At 37.0% G+C, this 20,952-nt stretch overlaps 1 protein-coding gene across 1 annotated transcript in view; it reads left to right on the forward strand.

Moving 5' to 3' along the window:
* Window positions 1-20,952, forward strand: part of UBR5 (ubiquitin protein ligase E3 component n-recognin 5) — a 119,870-nt gene that overhangs the window by 93,225 nt on the left and 5,693 nt on the right. The window contains exons 40-55 of the mRNA XM_015561701.1: window positions 1,630-1,860; window positions 2,573-2,646; window positions 3,800-3,972; window positions 4,067-4,180; window positions 5,129-5,349; window positions 6,779-6,899; window positions 6,983-7,081; window positions 9,753-9,996; window positions 12,875-12,986; window positions 13,496-13,640; window positions 14,547-14,677; window positions 15,969-16,029; window positions 17,778-17,953; window positions 18,171-18,255; window positions 19,037-19,192; window positions 20,130-20,243. Of these exons, the coding sequence (XP_015417187.1) occupies window positions 1,630-1,860; window positions 2,573-2,646; window positions 3,800-3,972; window positions 4,067-4,180; window positions 5,129-5,349; window positions 6,779-6,899; window positions 6,983-7,081; window positions 9,753-9,996; window positions 12,875-12,986; window positions 13,496-13,640; window positions 14,547-14,677; window positions 15,969-16,029; window positions 17,778-17,953; window positions 18,171-18,255; window positions 19,037-19,192; window positions 20,130-20,243 (2,257 nt within the window). The remainder of the gene's footprint in view (window positions 1-1,629; window positions 1,861-2,572; window positions 2,647-3,799; window positions 3,973-4,066; window positions 4,181-5,128; window positions 5,350-6,778; window positions 6,900-6,982; window positions 7,082-9,752; window positions 9,997-12,874; window positions 12,987-13,495; window positions 13,641-14,546; window positions 14,678-15,968; window positions 16,030-17,777; window positions 17,954-18,170; window positions 18,256-19,036; window positions 19,193-20,129; window positions 20,244-20,952) is intronic.

The raw sequence follows: 20,952 nt of genomic DNA on the forward strand, positions 1-20,952 counted from the left end.
GATCAATCCCTAACTGCTCCTCTGCCAGCCCAATCGCCCCCAACTGCCCTCCCCTGCCAGCCTTGTCGCCCCTAACTACCCTCCCTTGCAGGCCCAGTCACCTCCAACTGCCTTCCCCTGCAGGCCTGGTCTCCCCTCCATCCCCCAACTGCCCTCCCCTGCTGGCCTGGTCGCTCACAACTGCCATCCCCTGCAGGCCATCTTGTGACCACATGGGGGCAGCCATCTTGTGTGAGGGTGTGGTGGTCAGTTTGCATATTACCCCTTTATTATATAGGATACATCATCATTTTTGAAGTAGTTGGTTTACATCAGAGGTGGGGAACTGTTTTTTTGTCAAGGGCCATTTGGGTATTTATAACATCATTCTTGAGCCATACAAAATTATCAACTTAAAAACTAGCCTGCTATATTTGGTCAAACATTTAACAAACTCACCCCTAATGCCTTTGCAAGGCCAGACCAAATGGTTTTGCAGGCTTTATATGGCCCTGGAGCCAGACATTCCCCACTCCTGGCTATGTCCTTGTCTTAATCCCTAAATTCCTTATCTTAATCCCCAAGCTCTGCATTCCCGTTTCCTTTGAAAGGCATATATTCATGGAAAAGGCATAAATTCATTGAACATGATTGAATATGAATGTACTTTGTACTCAGGAGGGGGAAATTCTGTAATTACCATAGCTGCTCTTTGGTTCGTCAAATTACATTTCTTTTTCTACCTTCTCCAGCCTGCTGAATCATAATTAAAGAATACTTCTTTGTGGATTTGTTATGTTCTTTCTATTCAGTTATAAAATAACCTTTTTCAGGGCTAGGAATTAGGTCAAACATTGATCACCACTAGAGCAGTGGCAGTGCTATATAGTGAAAGTGCCTATACCTCAAGTCAGAGTCCTAGGATTTGGTTCTGGCTTTGGCTCAGGCTAAACAACTTTGCTTCTATGGGTGGATCATAAAAGGGGGAAAGCAAGGTCTAGGAGACTGCTTAGGAAATTTGATCAGACTGTGGTTGGAGTGTGATAGTTTCTAAACTGAAGTGGCAGGTAAAAGTCAGGAAGGGAGAAGAGAGAAGCTTTGAAATCATAAACAGGTTCGGGCCTTGTTGAGAGAGCAAAAGGAGGCAGAATTTACTTTGAGATATTCAGAATTTGATTATGAATAACTAATAGGAAAATATAAAGAAAAACATAGAGGAGTGTAATGAAAATACTTGCTTTTGAACTTAAGAACTGTGAGAGAATTTGATGGAAATGTCCATTATTCTTGGCAGAGAGATCTGGACTAGAGACAAGATTCTGGTGGCATCAGCTTTCCTGCTGTAGGACCGGGGAGGGATCACCGAAGGGCTCCACGGCGTGTCCAGTCCCCAGCAGCAAGCTAACCTACTGGTCAGAGCATCTGCCCCCTGGTGGTCAGTGCACATCATAGCGAGCAGTTGAGCAGTGTTAGCATATCATTAGCATATTACACTTTGATTGGCTGTTCAGTTGTTCTGCCGTTCAGTCTATTTGCATATTACCCTTTTATAGGATAGTTTCAGTTCCTAATTTTGCATATTTATGATGGTGGTAAATTTCATGTTTGTGTTCTTTTTGTAAACATTTTCATTTCTTTTTATTCCTATAGCCGTGCCACATTGCTTAGTGCTCGTCAAGGAATGATGTCAGCTCGAGGGGACTTCCTAAATTATGCTCTTTCTCTAATGCGGTCTCATAATGATGAGCATTCGGATGTCCTTCCAGTTTTGGATGTTTGCTCACTGAAGCATGTAGCATATGTTTTTCAAGCCCTTATATATTGGATTAAAGCAATGAATCAGCAGACAACATTGGACACACCTCAACTGGAACGCAAAAGGTATTCATACTTGCCCTGAGGTTGGTTTAAGAAATACTTACTTGCTCAGTGTGGTCTTCATTAGTATATTGTCCAATACTTGGAGTAAGGAGAACAGCTTTGCAAAAGAGAAATAGTGCAGGAATATCTCATGTGGGAAAGTGGACTTGAGTATACCCAACCTTTCACTGTAGCTAAAGCAGCCATGGGCAAACTACGGCCTGGCCCGTTTGAAATGAATAAAACTAAAAAAAAAAAAGACTGTACCCTTTTATGTAATGATGTTTACTTTGAATTTATATTAGTTCACACAAACACTCCATCTATGCTTTTGTTCCGGCCCTCCGGTCCAGTTTAAGAACCCATTGTGACCCTCGAGTCAAAAAGTTTGCCCACCCCTGCGCTTCTCACTTAAAACAGGAAACCTAAGAATCCAGTTAAACTTTATATTCGAGATAGTTTGGTCTGGTTGATCATATATTAGAGTTTGTATAAATACTCACTGTTTCTTGGTCTGATTAGCTTTTTACTTGTATTTAAATCTATTTTGTAATTGTGACACACATGGCTGGTCAGTCTATCATTCCTAGAGTCTGAAACTTTATCAAAATGTTTGAAGTTGTTTAGATACTTAACCCTTTTCATTGTTTTTTGCTTATAATTCCCATCATCTTTGCTTCTGTTCATATTACACAAAAATTTCATGTAAAACAACTCATTTGTCTTTTTAAAGGACGCGAGAACTCTTGGAACTGGGTATTGATAATGAAGATTCAGAACATGAAAATGATGATGACACCAATCAAAGTTAGTGCACAGAAAATCTGCTAATCTACTGCAAGAAATGGCTGCCTCAGTAGTTCCCCTTCAAGCTTTTTAACTTCATTATTTTCTGTCTGGGTGGGGATTTCTCTATTCTTCTCTATGTTCCATTTCTTGCCTTTTCTGTCCATTTTTCCTTATAAAACCTTGCATTATTTGCTTCATAAATAAGAATGATTAAAGAAACGTTATGAACTTTTCAATAATCAGTATTTTTCCTGCATAATCTTTGCATCTCCTCTGTACATTTCTTAGTTTTATTTTTACTCATAAGTGTGTACTTACGAGTACACACTTGCATTAAAGTCTTAGCAGAACCTTCGTTAATATTGATGCAAAATAGATTTAGTCGAGAAGATGAGAAATATCGAATATCAAAATCTGTAATTAAAAAGTATTCCAAACTCAAGGAATTTTCTGCAGTTTGTCGTTTTCAGCTACTCAAGTGGAATTTAAAAAGTTTTTTAAATGGGGTCAGTTAGTCCACTTGACCCTTATTATCAGCTAGCACTTTCACACAACCCAGGGAAAGACAACTGAGCTAACTGGTAGTTTTGAGTACCCAGCCATTGCTTCCTATTGTTTTCACAGCACACAGTAAGCCCCTCTCAAAGTTTAATTCTATTAAAGGGAGTTGGTATGCTGACTTCCTATCGGGATTCATGAGTGCCCAGAGAATTTCTCTGTCTTCTTATAGAGGAAACAGAACTTACAAGTAAGCAGATGCTCAAATTTCAGCTCCTGACCATTTCCTCTTTTTGGATTCATGTGAGCCGGGTCATGAATATGCTCAGGAATCTACCTGTATTCGGGTCTGAATCTATAGAGAGATAAAGAGAAGGTTATGGGAAACTTCCATCTAATATAAAATGGAGCAATATTTGTTGCTGCTAATTATTTTTTGGCAAGTTCTTGTTATTTAAAATACACATAACATAAAATTTACCATTATTATCATTTTGAGCTGCTAAAAATTTAAATTATTTAAAAATATTATAAAAATTATGGACTATTATTTTTGAGTGCCATTACAATTTATAGAGGTAATTTGGACTGAGCAGATTAAGATTCTTTTACCCTTCCCTAATGATTAAATAATTTTTTCTAAAAACCACACATTTCATTTCTTTATGTTTAGGTGCTACTTTGAATGATAAGGATGATGACTCTCTTCCTGCAGAAACTGGCCAAAATCATCCATTTTTCCGACGCTCAGATTCCATGACATTCCTTGGGTGTATACCCCCAAATCCATTTGAAGTGCCTCTGGCTGAAGCCATCCCCTTGGCTGATCAACCACATTTGTTGCAGGTGATTTAAATTAACTGGTATTCAGGTTTCTTTTTAATTGACTATTTTTTTTCAAATGTACAATGTAACTAGAATATTTCTGCTAAAATTGCAGCCAAATGCTAGAAAGGAGGATCTTTTTGGCCGACCAAGTCAGGGTCTTTATTCTTCATCTGCCAATAGTGGGAAATGCTTAATGGAGGTTACAGTGGATAGAAACTGCCTTGAGGTAAGATAGTAAAAATCTTTGCAATACAGTATTTGTAAATAAGCATTTTTTTATTTTTGGAACTGCATTAATTCAGAATATTGTATTTCCTCAAGTAATTTAAGTATCAGAAATTCCTGTTTTATGTCAACAAAAGGAATTCCAACTATTTTATTAGCCAGCTTTGAGACTAATTGTGCTATGTCAGATTACTTCATCAATAAAGCAGGAGTTTCATTATGTGCTCTTCCTATATTACAGTTTATTGTTATAATGTTCCTGAAAATTTAAATTTATATGTACATATATGAATACATACTTTATATGAGGATGTATAATAATAATTAGCTTGAAATTTTTCTTTTTGAATTTAGAATGTGAATAAATAAGGTAATATTAATAATTTGTTCAATAATTCTATCTCCTAAGCACTGTCTCAATTCTTATAGCCATGTTGGGTAGAAAACATTGTTATCTTGATTTTATGGGTAATAAATTGGAGAGATTACATATATTTCATGTGGTAATGTGTATTGTTATACAGCTGGTTAAGTGAAAGATCTAGATTTTAGATAAAAGGCTGATTTCAGAGCCTAAAATTCTGTACTGTATCTCCAATGAAAAAAGTAATTACATTTTTAAGAGCCATCATCAAAGAAATTTAGTTGAATATAATTTTTTATTATCTAAATGACAAAAAAAACAAACCTGAAGATGCATAAGAGACTTAATAACCACAGATATTACAGAAATACTTTTAAAAGTTCTTGGAGGCTGCTGTGGTAGATGCACTGGACTTGGTGGTCAGTGAGGGGAATCAGACAGACAAGAAATAGCTGCGTCTTTGTAGGTGAAGTGCCAGAAAGGAATTCCATCACTTGCATGTGATTGCTATGGAGAAGTAGTAAGTTGAAGACAAAATCTAGTTAGTTTTTTTAGTATGTAACTTTTAAATGTAAAAATTCATAGGTTCTTCCAACTAAAATGTCTTATGCTGCCAACTTGAAAAATGTAATGAACATGCAAAATCGACAAAAAAAGGAAGGGGAAGAACAGAACGTGGTGCCAGAAGAAGCCGAGAGTGCTAAACCAGGGCCATCTGCTCATGATCTTGCTGCACAGCTGAAAAGCAGTTTACTGGCAGAAATAGGACTGACTGAAAGTGAAGGGCCACCTCTTACCTCTTTCAGGTATTTGCTAAGTGAAGATAGTTTTTCTGTTGTATTACTTTTATGGCTATGATATAATTGTAAGAATTTTTTATTTAGGAATTTTACAATTTTATTCTTTGACAAATAGTATAATTAAATGTTATTTTATATTTTTGTGTTTTCATAGGTTATAAGCAGATACTAAATACTAAATTTTAGTTTTATGGATTGTTGTCTTTTTGTGACTGTGTTGTCATTATTATTTTGGTTGGCATTATTTTCTCACTTTGAGGAAATTCTAAGACTGGTTTTTAATGTTTAGTACTGAGTTAAAGTATATATCATATATATGTATATCTCCATGTCAAATAACCAATTATAGACTTATTTCCAGCAGCTCAATTAAGGGGGTGGGGGGGCATGTGAATAACTAGAAAGGTTTCTAGATTTGTGGTTCTCACACTTACTTGACGTTCTTTGCCAGGTCCACAGTAGGTCATTCTCTTGCAAGAGATAGGTTCTTTGCTTTCCCAATAAAAATTTGCCAGTATACACTGTTGCTCAATATGGCTAATCACCAAATGATTTGTAGATTATTATGCTCTGTGTTTTTTGCTTACATAATGTCAGATAATATTTTTGCTTAGGAGGAATTAAACTAGTTTAGGAAACTATATGTACTTTACATACATGGCCTAACAACCATAAAAGGCAAGGAAGAATCATGGACTAGGGTGGCCCAAGTTTCCTAGAGACAGTATGGCTTGAGCTGAGGTGGTTAGAATGTGTAGAAGCAGGTGGATTGATAGAAGAATAGAGGTAGGGAGATAAATAAGAAAGCTGTTATTAGCTCTGGCTATTGGTTTAAAAAAAAAAGAGGCTGAAGTAGATTATTGCCTGTGCCTTTGGGGGGTGGAAAGGAAATCATGGAAAGGAAGGAGAAGCTCGTGAAGGCCTTGCCTTGATCACTCTGGAGGAACTTTGGGAAGAAAAATTAGAAATCCTGTTGGTGCAGTAAGGGAGTACATGTTACTACTGAAAGAGGTCTGGAGGCAATGTCACTGTAGCAAAGAGGCCATATGCAGTTTACCATGTTGAGCTGAGTATCATTGGAGTGGTTATATCTAACATAGTGGAAATTCTGGTCCATTGTGGAAGTGTGAACTAGAGAGGTGTATGGGAATCACCTAATGGGGATAGACATTGTACTTGAAGGAGAAGAGGTAAAATGAAAGTTGAAAATAGGAGGTAGACTGACTTAAAAGACAGCAGGAACAATTGAGTAAAAATGAGACGTTCTGTGAGGAAGGAGGAGCTGTAGAAAGTTCTCCATTAGAGAAGAATGGTTCAAAATACTTAAAGCCTCAGAATATTAAAAGACTAAGTAAATTACATCATTGGCCAAAAGTCAGGAAACTTTTAGAGTTGGCTAAATTACTTCCCCCCTCTCCCCTTAAATTTCTTACAGGCCACAGTGTAGCTTCATGGGAATGGTTATTTCCCATGATATGCTGCTAGGACGTTGGCGCCTTTCATTAGAACTGTTCGGCAGGGTATTCATGGAAGATGTTGGAGCAGAACCTGGATCAGTATGTATTTTGAGCACTTTAAATTCTATTTTGTCTCTAAAAACGTATTTCAGAGAATAATTCTGTCATGCATTTTTTTTAAGATCCTAACCGAATTGGGTGGTTTTGAGGTAAAAGAATCAAAATTCCGTAGAGAAATGGAAAAACTGAGAAATCAGCAGTCAAGAGATTTATCACTAGAGGTAAAGGTATTTAGAATTTCTTATACTAAACATATAGTATGCCATTTATATTAAGTTTAAAAACAAAAATTAATCTTGCTTAGGGATATATATTGTATAATTCAAAATTTAAAGAAAATAAATGGTAGTTACCACATTTAGAAGAGGGGCTGTCTGCTACCTAGCATCCTCTAATGATGATCAGTGATTTTTTTGTTTCAGTTTCTCTCTCTCTCTTTTAAAGTATCATTAAGAACACATGGATTTAAATGTTTCTGATGGGCTTCATTTCATTGGGGATATTATTCCAGTTGATGCTCAAATTGTCTCTGATTAATGGGAGTCTGATTCCTTTTTGGCTCTTGAGTCCTTTTGACATGAATAATCTTTGATAACTTCCTTCTTTTTTGGTATGTCTCATCTTGTGTATATATCCCATCAAAGACCTTACTTAAGTCAGCCATTTCTTCAAGAAGTCCTTGTTTCTTTTGGTAGGAAATTGTATTTTGAGATTATAATCTGGGCTCTTAAGGTTTCTCGTAGCCTCCTAGGGCAGTCATTGATTCTAGGCCTTTTTAGTGGAGAGAGCTAGGAAATGCTTTTTTTTTTTTTAATTTATTGATTTTTTACAGAGAGGAAGGGAGAGAGATAGTCAGAAACATCGATGAGAGAGAAACATCGATCAGCTGCCTCCTGCACATCTCCCACTGGGGATGTGCCCGCAACCCAGGTACATGCCCTTGACCGGAATCGAACCCGGGAACCCCAGTCCGCAGGCCGACGCTCTATCCACTGAGCCAAACCGGTTTCGGCATAAGAAATGCTTTTTAACAAACAAAGCAAACAAAAGAATAAGAAGAAAATTACATCATGAGTTCATCCTGATAATCGCAATCAAATTTAAGATTAGGGATCACACAGTTGTTTTTTGATTTTCACCGCTTAGTCTTGATTGCCTTTCTTCCAAACTGAATATCCAAATTCCCAACAAAACTGATAACTTCACTCATTTGCTTTTATTCTACAGCATACATGTATCAGTCTGAAAATCACAATGTCAACACTACCACAAAATGATTATTGAAAATAGCTTAAGATTTATTTGCAGGGTTGTTTTTTTTTGTCCTTAGAGCATATCCAGTTGGGAGATGGACAGTCAAATTACTTTGTTTTAAAGTTACTTGAAATAATTTATCTTTGTGTGGCTTTGCTATCATCTCCATATAATTAGGGCCTTTTGTTTTATTTTGCTTTCAGCTTTTAGGGGTTGCTTTCTCCTTTTATTTTTTTATTTTTCATAATGAATGTAAAATATCTACAATGTTGCAAGGTCAACTCTACAAAGAAGATGTATGTATTCAGAGAAATCTAGTTTCTATTCCTATTTTTGTCTCTTTTACATGTCCCCTGCCCTTCAAGTTTTAAATTAAAGTTTATTTCCCTCCTCACTTTAAAAATTTATAATCATGCATGTGTATTCATTACCTTTCTCTCTCTCCCCCTTCCCATCCCCACTATGATATACATTTTACTCCATATTTATTTTACCAGTAAAGCATATATCCTAGAGATAAAGCCTTAACTGCATGTAGAGATATTCTGCTTCCTATTACAGCTGTTTAGTCCTAGTGTATTGCTAAGACATTTTATAATCGTATCTGGGTTTTTTTGTTGTTGTTGTTTTTCAGTCAGTCTCCTATTGATAGGCATTTTGGTTTGTTTACAGTCTTTTTGCTGTTACAGTAACTAGTGTGATGAGTAGCCTCCTGTGTTTTTCTTGTGGTCTAGTGTGTCCTATATTTTACCTAGTGTGTCCTCTATTTTACCTAGGTTGAGAGATTCCTAGACATTGAACCTAGTTACGGGTCAAAGGGCATGTGCATACATAATTTTGCCAGGTATTGGCAAACACCTCTGCATAATGGTTGTATATTTTTACACTTTGAACATCAATACGAGAATAGCTTTGCCAGCATTTTGTCAAATTTTTAGACTTTACCAATCTGACAGATTAAAAAGTGGCATTACAGTATAGTTTTAATTTGCCTTTCTTTTACGAGCAAGGTTAAACGTCATTTCATATATATACGGATATTTCTTTTTTTGTGAATTCTTTGTTGATGTATCTTGCCCATTTTTTTTTTTCTGTTTAAGTTGGTTTGTGTTTTAGAATCATATTATCTTTAAGTGATAATGCACACTACTCATGAATATGTATCTTTGTATTAGAAGGTATGAAAATTTTCCCTACTTATCATTTCCTTTAACTTTATGTGTGGTGTTCCATATTTTCTTTTAGTATTTGCTATTTTTAAAAAATTTTCACACTGTAGATCCACTTGCAGTTTGTTCTGGTGCATTCCAAAATTGAATGAATTGCTGTTTCTAGTAGACCTTTTAAGAAAGTGTTAGAATTGAGTTAAATTCCATTATCTGATTTAATACAAGACATTCTTGTATACTTTTGAATGTTGTTTATTTGGAATGTATAAGTCTCTGAGAACCTAAATTACTTTTGTTAGTTACTTAAATCAGTGGTCACCAACCTTTCGGACCTCACGGACCACTGGTTGGCTGGCGACTGCTGATTTAAATTATCAAGAAAAAGCTAAAATTAGATGTTCAGATGTTACATAGAAAATTTTCAGGATGGTTTCCAACACTGAATTTATTATCTTCGATGTTTTAATAGGTGGATCGGGATCGAGACCTTCTTATTCAGCAGACCATGAGGCAGCTGAACAATCACTTTGGGCGAAGATGTGCTACTACACCAATGGCTGTACACAGAGTAAAAGTCACATTTAAGGACGAGCCAGGAGAGGGCAGTGGTGTAGCACGAAGTTTTTATACAGCCATTGCACAGGCGTTTTTGTCAAATGAAAAATTGCCAAATCTAGATTGTATCCAAAATGCCAACAAAGGCACTCATACAAGTAAGTACTCGACAGATAGCAAACATCATAAAAATCTTTTCTTGTTTGATTAAAACAATGATAATCATGGTTATATGTATTTATAGTGAGAGAACTTTAATGTACATTTACATTTTTATATACTTTCATTCTAGATTAATGACTTAATCTTGTTTACACTCTTCTAATCGATAGTTTAGCAGTTTGCCCTTTTGTCACATGTTTTCCTTAATGAAAATGAAAATTCCTCATTTTAGTTGTTATAGGTTTAGGGGTGGGAGGTTGTAAGACCCATGGTACATTTCATAAAGTAAAACAAAGATCCATGGAAATATACAAGTTCAGCCTCTATATTTAATTAGTTCAGATACTTGAGAAGAAAATAATGTTCCCCAGCGCAGTGCTACTAAAAGTATGCTTTATAGAGTTGCTACTGGCTCCCAGTAAGATACGGAGCTTGGCAATCAAATGTAAATTGGTTGGCTTATATCACTAACCTCATTGTATTTTGGTAGTGAGATTTCTGTTAACATTCTGGTGTAAAGTCTTTACCTCCTTTGAGGAGCAGCACTTTGGGATTAGAGCTCTTGCCTAATTTTCAAGATTCCAATTAGCAAGTTAAGTGAAAATTGCAAAAGGCTTGAGTAGGTGATAATTGGTCATTCATGAATAGGGGACAGAATATTATCAGTTTTGTAGGTGGGAGGATATAATAATTGAGGGGGAGAGGGAGTGACTAAGAAAATCCTATATTTTATCTAGGCTATAGATGCATTTTATTGGGATTTTGTAAACCACTGTAGAGGCTGAATGAGCTCTAGAAAGGATTAAGGATGAAAAGATGGGGAGTGTACCTCAGCCTTTCATCATTAGTTTTACCATTTGACTTTCTATCTATAATAATAAAGGTATAATATGCTAATTAGACTGGACAGCTGGATGACCTTCCAGATGAAGCTGGGGCTGCGAGGGCTGAGCCCCTTCCTCGAAATTTGTGCATTGGGCCTCTAGTAATCTTTCAATAAGAAATTGGCAAATGTAAATGAGGACACCTGGGGAGTCATAATGATTCAAAAATAATCTTTCTGCATATTCTTTGGAAACCATACTCAGGCTTATGTTTATAGTTTTAAAAGTAATGATAGTTAATGTTCTGGATGGCCTATCCTATCTAATAAAAGAGAAACATGGTAATTGGCGTACGACCGCTACCCTTCCCATTGGCTAAGCAGGGAGATATGCAAATTAACTGCCAGCCAAGATGGCGGCCAGCAGCCAGGCAGCTTGAAACTAACATGAGGCTTGCTTGCTTCAGTGACTGAGGACTCCAATGTTCCCCCGCCTGCCTTGCAGGCCTCTGAGCCTGCAGTTTGAAACATTTTAACAAATATAGAAGCTAAAAAAAATCCCAGAAACCAGCTTTCAGCAAGCTGGGATCTCAGAGCTGGAGTCAGAGCTGGAGTTATACATTGTCTTGATGATAGAACCGAAACAAACCAGATACCTACTTTCAGCAGGGGGGGCCTAAGAGCTGGAGCCTCAGAGCTAAAGCTGGCCCAGAATTAAAAAAAAAAGAAAAAAAGGAGCGGTTGGGAGCTTCCGTCCCCCGCCAGCCTGAAAACAGCCCTCAGCCCCCTCACCCAGACTGGCCAGGCACCCCAGTGGGGACCCCCACCCTGATCCAGGACACACTTCAGGGCAAACCAGCCAGCCCCACCCATGCACCAGGCCTCTATCCTATATAGTAAAAGGGTAATATGCCTCCCAGCACCGGGATCAGCGGAGCCGAGAGGCCTCCTGGCACTGGGATCAGCATGACCAGGGGCAGCGCCCAAACCCCCTGATCGCCCTGCGGCTCTGTGTGTGACAGGGGGCGGTGTCACAACCTCCCTATCCGCCCTGCTTTGTTCGTGACAGGGGAAGGCACCCCAACCTCCTGATCAGCCCTGCTCTGTGCCTGATACGGGGGAGCTCCCCAACCTCTGATCACCCTGCGGCTCTGTGTGTGACAGAGTGCGGCGCCCCAACCCCCTGATCGGCCCTGCTCTGTGTGTGACAGGGTAGAGCCATACCCTACCCATCGGCCCTGCCCTGAGTGTGACAGTGGCGGCACCCCAACCCCCTGATCCGCCCTGCTGTGTGTGTGACAGGGGGCGGTGCCCCAACTCCCCTATCGGCCCTACTCTCTGAGTGACAGGGGGGAGCTCCTCAACCCCCTGATGGGCCCTGCCCTGTGCATGACAGGGTACGGAGCCCCAACCCCCCTGATGGGCCCTGCTCTGAGCGTGACTGAGGGTGACATCGCAACCTCCCGATCCGCCCTGCTCTGTGCATGACAGGGGGCGGCACCCCAACTCCCCAATCGGCCCTGCTCTGAGCCCGACCAGGGGCTGCACCTAGGGATTGGGCCTGCCCTCTGCCACCCGGGAGCAGGCCTAAGCCAGCAGGGCGTTATCTCCCGAGGGGTCCCAGACTGTGAGAGGGCACAGGCCAGGCTGAGGAACGCCCCCTTTCCCCCCGAGTACACAAATTTTTGTGCACCGGGCCTCTAGTAATATATAAAATCAAATACTAATAATAGGAAAGATGTGTGAATATGATTCTAATCCTGTAAGAAATGTCAGCATTATTTCTGGTGAAACTAACATAGCCCAGTTGCTACATATTATTTCACAGCTTTGATGTGACAAAGGAGGAAAAATTCATTAAACAAATACTGAACTAACACCTATTATATGCTAGATACATTCTGCACAATCACTCCAACCCTCAAAACCATAGGGAGAGTGATGCTCTAAAGCTGTTATGTCCTACTATGCTAGGTCATGTCCTCACATTGACTGTGAAGTAGTTGAAATTACATTCATCTAAACAAAGTGTATTTCATATTTCCTTCCAGGTTTGATGCAAAGATTAAGGAATAGAGGAGAGCGGGATCGGGAAAGGGAGAGAGAGAGGGAAATGAGGAGAAGTAGTGGCTTGCGAGCAGGTTCTCGGAGAGATCGGGATAGGTGAGATAATTTTTTATCTTTTGTTGAATTCTAGCTTTTTTGATGAATTGAAGGCAGGTTTGTAAATAAAAGAACCTTAATTATGGACTACTTTTTAGAAAATTAAAATTAATATTTGGATACATATATAATAACTAAAATAGTCTCACCGTTTTTAAAATGTTCTGCTTTAACAACTCAGGGCAGTTGAAATTGTATTCGCTTTTTATTTATCCGTCTCATGTTCTTAATTGTTGAAACTTCATAGCATTCTTTATTAAGTTTATTTTAAAATTATAATTGTTGCAATTATGTTATTTAAACCTTTCAATTTTTCTCCTGGTAGGATGATTGGCATTTTACTTTTGACTACAATCTCCAGGAATCATGGGTGGGCTCTTGATTCTGGTATTTTAAGGTCCTCTTCCCTTAGAATCAAATTGTGAATCTACTCTCATTACCTGTTGTGCTGATATTTTCATTTTACAGACAAAGGAAATAAAATCATAATAGCGTTGTTCTTCTTTCAGAGACTTTAGAAGACAGCTTTCCATCGACACTAGACCCTTCAGACCAGCCTCTGAAGGGAATCCTAGTGATGATCCTGATCCTCTGCCAGCACATCGTCAGGCGCTTGGAGAAAGACTTTATCCCCGTGTACAAGCAATGCAACCAGTATGTACAGTGCATTTGGCTGCCGCTTAATTAAAGTTGGTATTTTAAAAAATTGTCAGCTCCTGGCAAGTCATGTGGTTGAGGACTGTAGTAAGAATAAAGCTTAGGAAGGAACATGCTTGCTGGAGGGAGACTGTGTAGATGGCTTGAGGTTTGTTCAGTTTTCCTACCTATGCTACCTTGGCATTCTATCTCATAAGTTCCTGTGTGCTAAAGAATTACCTGTGCACTGTATTTGTGCCATATTTGCACACATTGTTACATTTTAAAGTACACTTTTTATCTGTTATCAATCTGTAGTTAGAACACATTGCAAATATTGTACCTTAACTGCTGATAAATACAAGATTTTTATTTTGAATGTTCTGTCAGAGGTTTCTTTCATAATATGAAACAAACTGGTTGTGATTTTTGTCTTTGTACATAACTATATGTACAAGTTATAGCAAAAGAATAATAAAACAGAAACCCAATTATATTTCTGTCAGTATACCCTTAGCCTTAAATATCAGCCATCTTTTTCTCTCTCTTCCTCCTTTACTTCTTCCCTTCCTCTCTTTTTTCCTACCATTTAATGAAAGAAATGTTTCTTGCATTCTGATAGGAAATAAAAACGGGGAAATTATTTGTATGTTAACTCATGAATATCAAGAGCGTTACAAAAAGGCTTACTATATAAATATTAAAATAGCTTTAACAGACTGCTAGTGCGTGGACTATTCATTCCCTACCAAAGTTCTCTATAATTAAGCTTCTAGTTTAATAAAATACCTTATTGGTTCAGAAGTTTTGAATTGTTATCTAAATTTCTTATTTCCCTTTTTCTTTTTGGAGCGTGCAAGATTGCTGATTTAGACAAGAAATTTCAGAGAATAGGGGCAATTAACATTTATTCATCATTTACAGGCTTTTGCAAGTAAAATCACTGGCATGTTGTTGGAATTATCCCCAGCTCAGTTGCTTCTCCTTCTAGCAAGTGAAGATTCTCTGAGAGCAAGAGTGGATGAAGCCATGGAACTCATTATTGCACATGGACGGTAATGTGAACCTTTGGGAAGGCATTTCAGTTTACATGTCAGCTGCTTTATTATTAGGATGTGGATGCCACCATATCTTAGAATTTATACTATAAAGTATAAGACTTTAAATGGCTTTTCAAGAAATGGCTTAAAATCCATGATTGAGAGAGCCGAGTTTCACATTTATTAGAAAGTAGTGTTTAAGCATCCCTTATGTACGAGATATTTAGAAATTATAAGAAACACATCTCAAATTCTCCCATCAGGATACCATCCTCACTGCAGAAACTAAATACCTCAAGAAATTGGAGTATAGTCCCTGAGTTCTTGCTATAAGAATGAAATTTCTTTTAGGCCTCCTGATTTATCTTAATCCATGCAAGCTTTTGCTTTCCATTGTATAATTTATTTGAGTAGAAAATGTTTAAATTTCTAACAGTTAAATTACTTACCCTTCTTCTTCCAAGGTGACAAGTGACATTAGGAAAATATGTTGTACTTATATTGTGCCTTCTATTCTGGGACTACCCTAATATCCAGTTTGAGGTTTTGAGATGTTACTTACTTTAGATGAAAGTTTATTTTTTCTTCTTAGTCCTATGATTTTGAATGAGGAACTTAGTTTAGATATAGTCCTAAAGATGGAAAGCCAGGTAGGTTAACCTCTGAAACTAAACAGCCACTTCCCTTATTTCAGACTTTGAAGGGTCCAAGCCAAAAACTATTGCTAGAAATTTATTTTCTTTGCTATTACTACATTTCTCCTCTAGACTTTATGCGCTGTTTCTTTATTCCTCTTTCCTGTCTCTGGAGGTATCAGCACATTGATAGAGCTCAGCCCATTATAGAAAATATTGAGAGGATTGTACATTTTTGATGAGAAAAAGTTTTGTAAATATATGTAAGGTTTGTTAATTTAGTAGTGTTTTCTATAGAATGCAAATAATACATACTATTGACTGCTTTCTTCACCTACATGGGTTATGGAGTGAGTATAAAGTTATTAGTGTCCTAGAATAATACACTAAAGAATTTGATTCCAATTGTGATTGCTTTCTGAACATTTTTCTGTTCTTTATAATGCTTCCCCAAGCTTAACTTTTAGCACCCCTATGAAGACTACATTATTTTGTCATAGCCTTTAGTTTATTATTTTGAATCATGACTTGGAGCATCTAGTGCTTTTTATTTACTTCAAAACGTAAATGTATTTATAAATTATAAATAAGTTTAAATTCACATGTTTTCTCTACACTAAATTCTATATTTCACTTACCTGGAATGTGAAAGGTATTTTGTTTGTTTTTAGGGAAAATGGAGCTGATAGTATCCTGGATCTTGGATTATTAGACTCCTCAGAAAAGGTACAGGTAAGGGATATTTTGTATATGTGCTATTAATAAGCACTTGTAATTTGAATTACAGGAGGGGAGAAAAGCCATATTTATGAAGGAACTATGTCTTTATAAGTAAAATGCTTGATTATAGTAGAGAAAACAAAGATAGGTGTCATGTACACAATCAAGTAATGAGATTGGTTTAGTCAGGGCTCAATATAACCCCATTCACTGGCTGCCTCCATTTAATCACAGCCTGAATTAAGCTTTAATTTAGAGATGCCATGAATTAATAGCAGAGGAGAGGCAATATGGAAGCCTAGAGCTTATTCTTCAAAGAAGCAGTGAGGGCAAAAGGTGCAGACAAAGTACGTGGTACAGCAATAAGGAAGGCTTTTTAGTGCAGATACGTGTTATCCTTGAGCTACAAAGAACTTCATTGTCAGCCAAGATGGAGCAAACCCAGTATAATCTTATCTCTTTCACTGCTTACATCTAAAAACTCTAGACAAATACAAAATGGAACTGCCTGCGGATCCTGAAAAGTAAACAGTAGCAAACAGATTGGAGCAGGAAAGCAAAACTTGAAAAAACAGTTGGTATGATCATTGCTACTCTATCTTAGCTAGAAGAAGATAGAGCAAAGGCTTTGGGAACTAACTTACAGTGTATAAATCACTGTCCCAAATCCCAGACTACATCAAATGGTGAATATGCAGAGCAGGCCCTATCCGGTAAAATGAAAAGCTTTGGAAACTTAATTGGTATTGGAACCACTGCACACAGAAGGTGACACTTCCAATCTGAAGCTAACGAGGTTGATTGCCAAAAGATCAACATTCTCAACTTTCACAATTTAATATTCAAAATCTGGGAAACACTCCAAAATTACTCAATATCAAAGAACCAGGAAAGACTGACCAATTCTCCCCGTAGATGTTAACTTAGAGATGACCCTCTTGTTGGAATTACCAAAGACTACATCTCATGTTCTTTCTGTGAAGTAAAGGAATGACAAAATAGAGGTTCTAAGTAGAGAAATAGAAACTTTATAAGAGAACGAAAGGAAAATACTAGAATTAAAGTACAATGTCTAAAAGAAAATATTTCACTGGATAGCTCAGTAGCAGAATGAAGACAGAGAAAAGTGCCAGTCAACTTGAAGAGAGCTAGAAATTATCCATGTTGAAAAAACAGATTTCAAATGGAACTATTTCAGGGATCATGAGTGATCAAACATTCTTGTCATTGGAGTACCCAGAAAAGAGGAGAAAGAGCTTGCTACAGAAAAAATAATTGAAGAAATAATAGCTGAAACTTCCCAAATTTGATGCAAGGCAGGTTTATAGATTCAAGAAGGTCAGTGAACTATAAACAGGATAAACTAAAAGAAACCTATGTCCAGACACATTATAATAAAACTGCTTTTGTAAAAAATAAAACAAAGCAGCCAAAAACCAGTGCCTTACATAGAGGGAAATGATGATTTGAAAGACTGGATTTCTCATCAAAAACTGGGAATGTTGGACGAGAATGGAACACGTCCTTAAAGTGCTTTAAGAATTATCATTCTAGACTTCTCGATCCAGGGAAAATATATTTAAGGAATTAAGGTGAAAGAAGCTACCAGAGTTTCATTAAAATGCTTTTATTTATATGAATAGAGAAGTGAAAGACTGGTGTTGCTCTACCTACCTGACTTCACTTTGAGTGATTTTAAGTTCATAGGCTTTGTTTTTAAAATTAACTTTGGCACTTAATCTCTGATACTCTCTTACTAGGAAAACCGAAAGCGTCATGGCTCTAGTCGAAGTGTAGTAGATATGGATCTAGATGACACAGACGATGGTGATGACAATGCCCCTTTGTTTTACCAACCTGGAAAAAGAGGATTTTATACTCCAAGACCTGGCAAAAACACAGAAGCAAGGTTGAATTGTTTCAGAAACATTGGCAGGTAAAATACCTCCCATCTTATATTTGAATTTCCAAAAACTTTCAGTTAATTAAACTTTAAAAATACATTAGTTTTTTAAATGTATATATATTCTAATTCATACTGATTAAAATGGGGCCATAGAAGATTTCTCAAAATACTGTATCTCCATGTGTGAGGGGTTATACATGTTTTAGAATTATTTGTAAATTTAAATATTTCCTGGTTTTATTTTTAGGATTCTTGGACTATGTCTGTTACAGAATGAACTATGTCCTATCACATTGAATAGGCATGTGATTAAAGTGTTGCTCGGTAGAAAAGTAAGTGTTTTAATGAACCAAACTGCTCTTATAATTGTAAAATTTTTCTTTTATAAAATAATTATATACTAGCATATTGTTTATGGCATTAATTTGATACTAAATTTTAATGCATTATAGCCATTATAAATCATTTTAAAATATTTTTTAAACAAGCCCACTATTGTTTTCTATTAATACAGCAATATCATATTACATATTCTTTTTTAAAAAAAATAAAACAACCTATTGAATTCTTAAAAGTGTCCTACCTAAAATGTTCTAGAATAAAAGTTCAGCAACATATATTCAGTTGCTATGTCTAGCCTTTAATAATGTTTATGGAAAAGATCATGGAACCAAATAGATTCAAGTTTAACCCAATGACGTGATCTTCAGCAAGTTACTGAATTCATTTGAGCATCAGATTTATCATCTGGAATTAATAATCTGTATTTTATAATTATTGTCAAGACTAGGATTCATATTTAATTTAGGATCACTTACTCAGCATAATCATTGTTTAAAAATTAGTGCTGGTTTTTGCAAATATATTTTTTTGGAACTTAAAAAATTATACTATGGGCTTTAAATTGTTTCAAAAAAATATGTTGTACTTGCTTTAAAAGTTAAAATGTATTATCAGAACCAAAGATTAAATTTTTACCCCTTTAGATCAGTTATTAGATATTTACTGGAAAATTATTCTTTATCAGTATATCTCCAAATTATTTTTTATCATACATTTTAATTTACTAATGAATAAAGTGTAAAAAAAAATTTCATATGATTACTTTCTTAGGTCAACTGGCATGATTTTGCTTTTTTTGATCCTGTGATGTATGAGAGTTTGCGGCAACTTATCCTCGCTTCCCAGAGTTCAGATGCTGATGCTGTTTTCTCAGCGATGGATTTGGCATTTGCGATTGACCTGTGTAAAGAAGAGGGTGGAGGACAGGTAAAGCAGTTATGTAGTTCTCTGATTCTGGAAAGAGCATTTGGTTTGTCTATTGTGCTTGTTTTATATAGAAACAATTTAGTAAACAGGAGCAGAGAGGGAGGGAGAGGGAGAAGGTGTGTGTGAGGGGGTGTGCAGAAAAGACAGATTAACAGATGGAGAGATTTGAGAGGCAGAAGAGGCGGGGGGTTTGTCACTTACTTGTCTGTATCTTTAGATACTTGTCATATATAGAATTGTTTTTAGATTAAAAAATGTATGAAATTGCTTTATGAACTGTGTTATACAAAGTGCTGAGGTCCCAGAAAACCTCAGCTATTGTTTGTGGATTCCAAAGAAATAGCCTGGAGGACTGGCTGTGGAAGACATGGGTTTATTAGGATTTAAGTGCTCCCTGGCAGCAGCTGATTGGCGCAGTTTCCTGCCAGGGTGGCTAGCCAGGGCTGTTGTTTGCCACCACCCAGACTTTCCCAGCACAAGGTTTTACAGTATATAGAAGACAGAGAAAATCCGTGCACCATGGGAGGGATATGCATGAGGTCAAAACATGAGCTGTTTACAATCCAGGCTAACTTCTTTGTTTTGTATATATATATAGTATTCCATTGTGTTAACGTACCACAACTTTTTTTTAGGGTATATATTTTTTTAATTTTATTTTATTGTTTAAAGTGTTACAAATAGTAGTACATAGGTCTCCTTTTTCAGGCTAACTTCTAGAAGCAGTTTCTCTTTGGCCTTATTTAGACTGAGTTGTTGGCCAGGTTCCCAAGGTCTCACAGTCTGCTTACAGAAGTCCTTCACTAAATTTCCTACAGGGTGGGAGTGGGAGTTGGATCATGGAAAGTGACCCATGTTCCAGTTTACCATACAAACTGTAAACTTATTACTGCTTTGACAAAATTGCTTTTAAATTGCATTGCTGAATTTTTCACAGGTTGAACTTATTCCTAATGGTGTAAATATACCAGTGACTCCCCAGAATGTGTATGAATATGTGCGGAAATATGCAGAGCACAGAATGTTGGTAGTTGCAGAACAGCCACTACATGTAAGTGTTTACTAAAAAAGTGTTACTTGATCTAATGAGGCTCTGTGTATTCCTGTGTGGTAAACTAAGAGTATATTTACCTGTCTATAAATGGTCAAAAATTTTAAACCAAAGTGCATTTATTTACAATGTAAATTGCACCTGAATTCATACCTATTACTTTCCTTTGGGTGAAACTACATGAAAAAAAACATGTAATCATCAGAAAGTTAATTTGATGGGCAAAAGTTTGTAAAGGATGTTTATGGGACTGAAATGACTACTGTTTTGGGGTCCTATGACCATCCATACTTTAGCTGACCTACTAGTTGAACTCCTAGGACTCAGAGGCAGTTGTGTTCATAGTTATGGTTTATTATAGCAAAAGGGGAAAAAATATATCAGGCATAGTATGGAGGCATCCAGGTGCAGGCTTCCAAAGTTTTTCCTCCAACAGTGAGTTACGGCAGTACATGTGCAGTGTTTGTGCTTAAGGGAGCCTGCTTAAGAGCCAGCCTAAGGTTTTTTAATTGGAGGCCAGTCCCGTAAGCATATTCCTGACTGTACAACCAACCATGATTACTGGAAATCAGACCCCCAGGGAAAAGCTCTTGTTCATCGTAAATCACCCTGTTTGCTCAAAGAGTTTAGGCAAGCTGTACAACAGGGTTCATTGCTCCAGACATTCAGTACAGCCAACATCAGTTAGTAATGTAGGGAATATTCGAAA

This window comes from Myotis davidii, unplaced genomic scaffold, assembly GCF_000327345.1.
Source record: "Myotis davidii unplaced genomic scaffold, ASM32734v1 scaffold497, whole genome shotgun sequence".
In the NCBI taxonomy this organism is placed as follows: Eukaryota; Metazoa; Chordata; class Mammalia; order Chiroptera; family Vespertilionidae; genus Myotis; species Myotis davidii.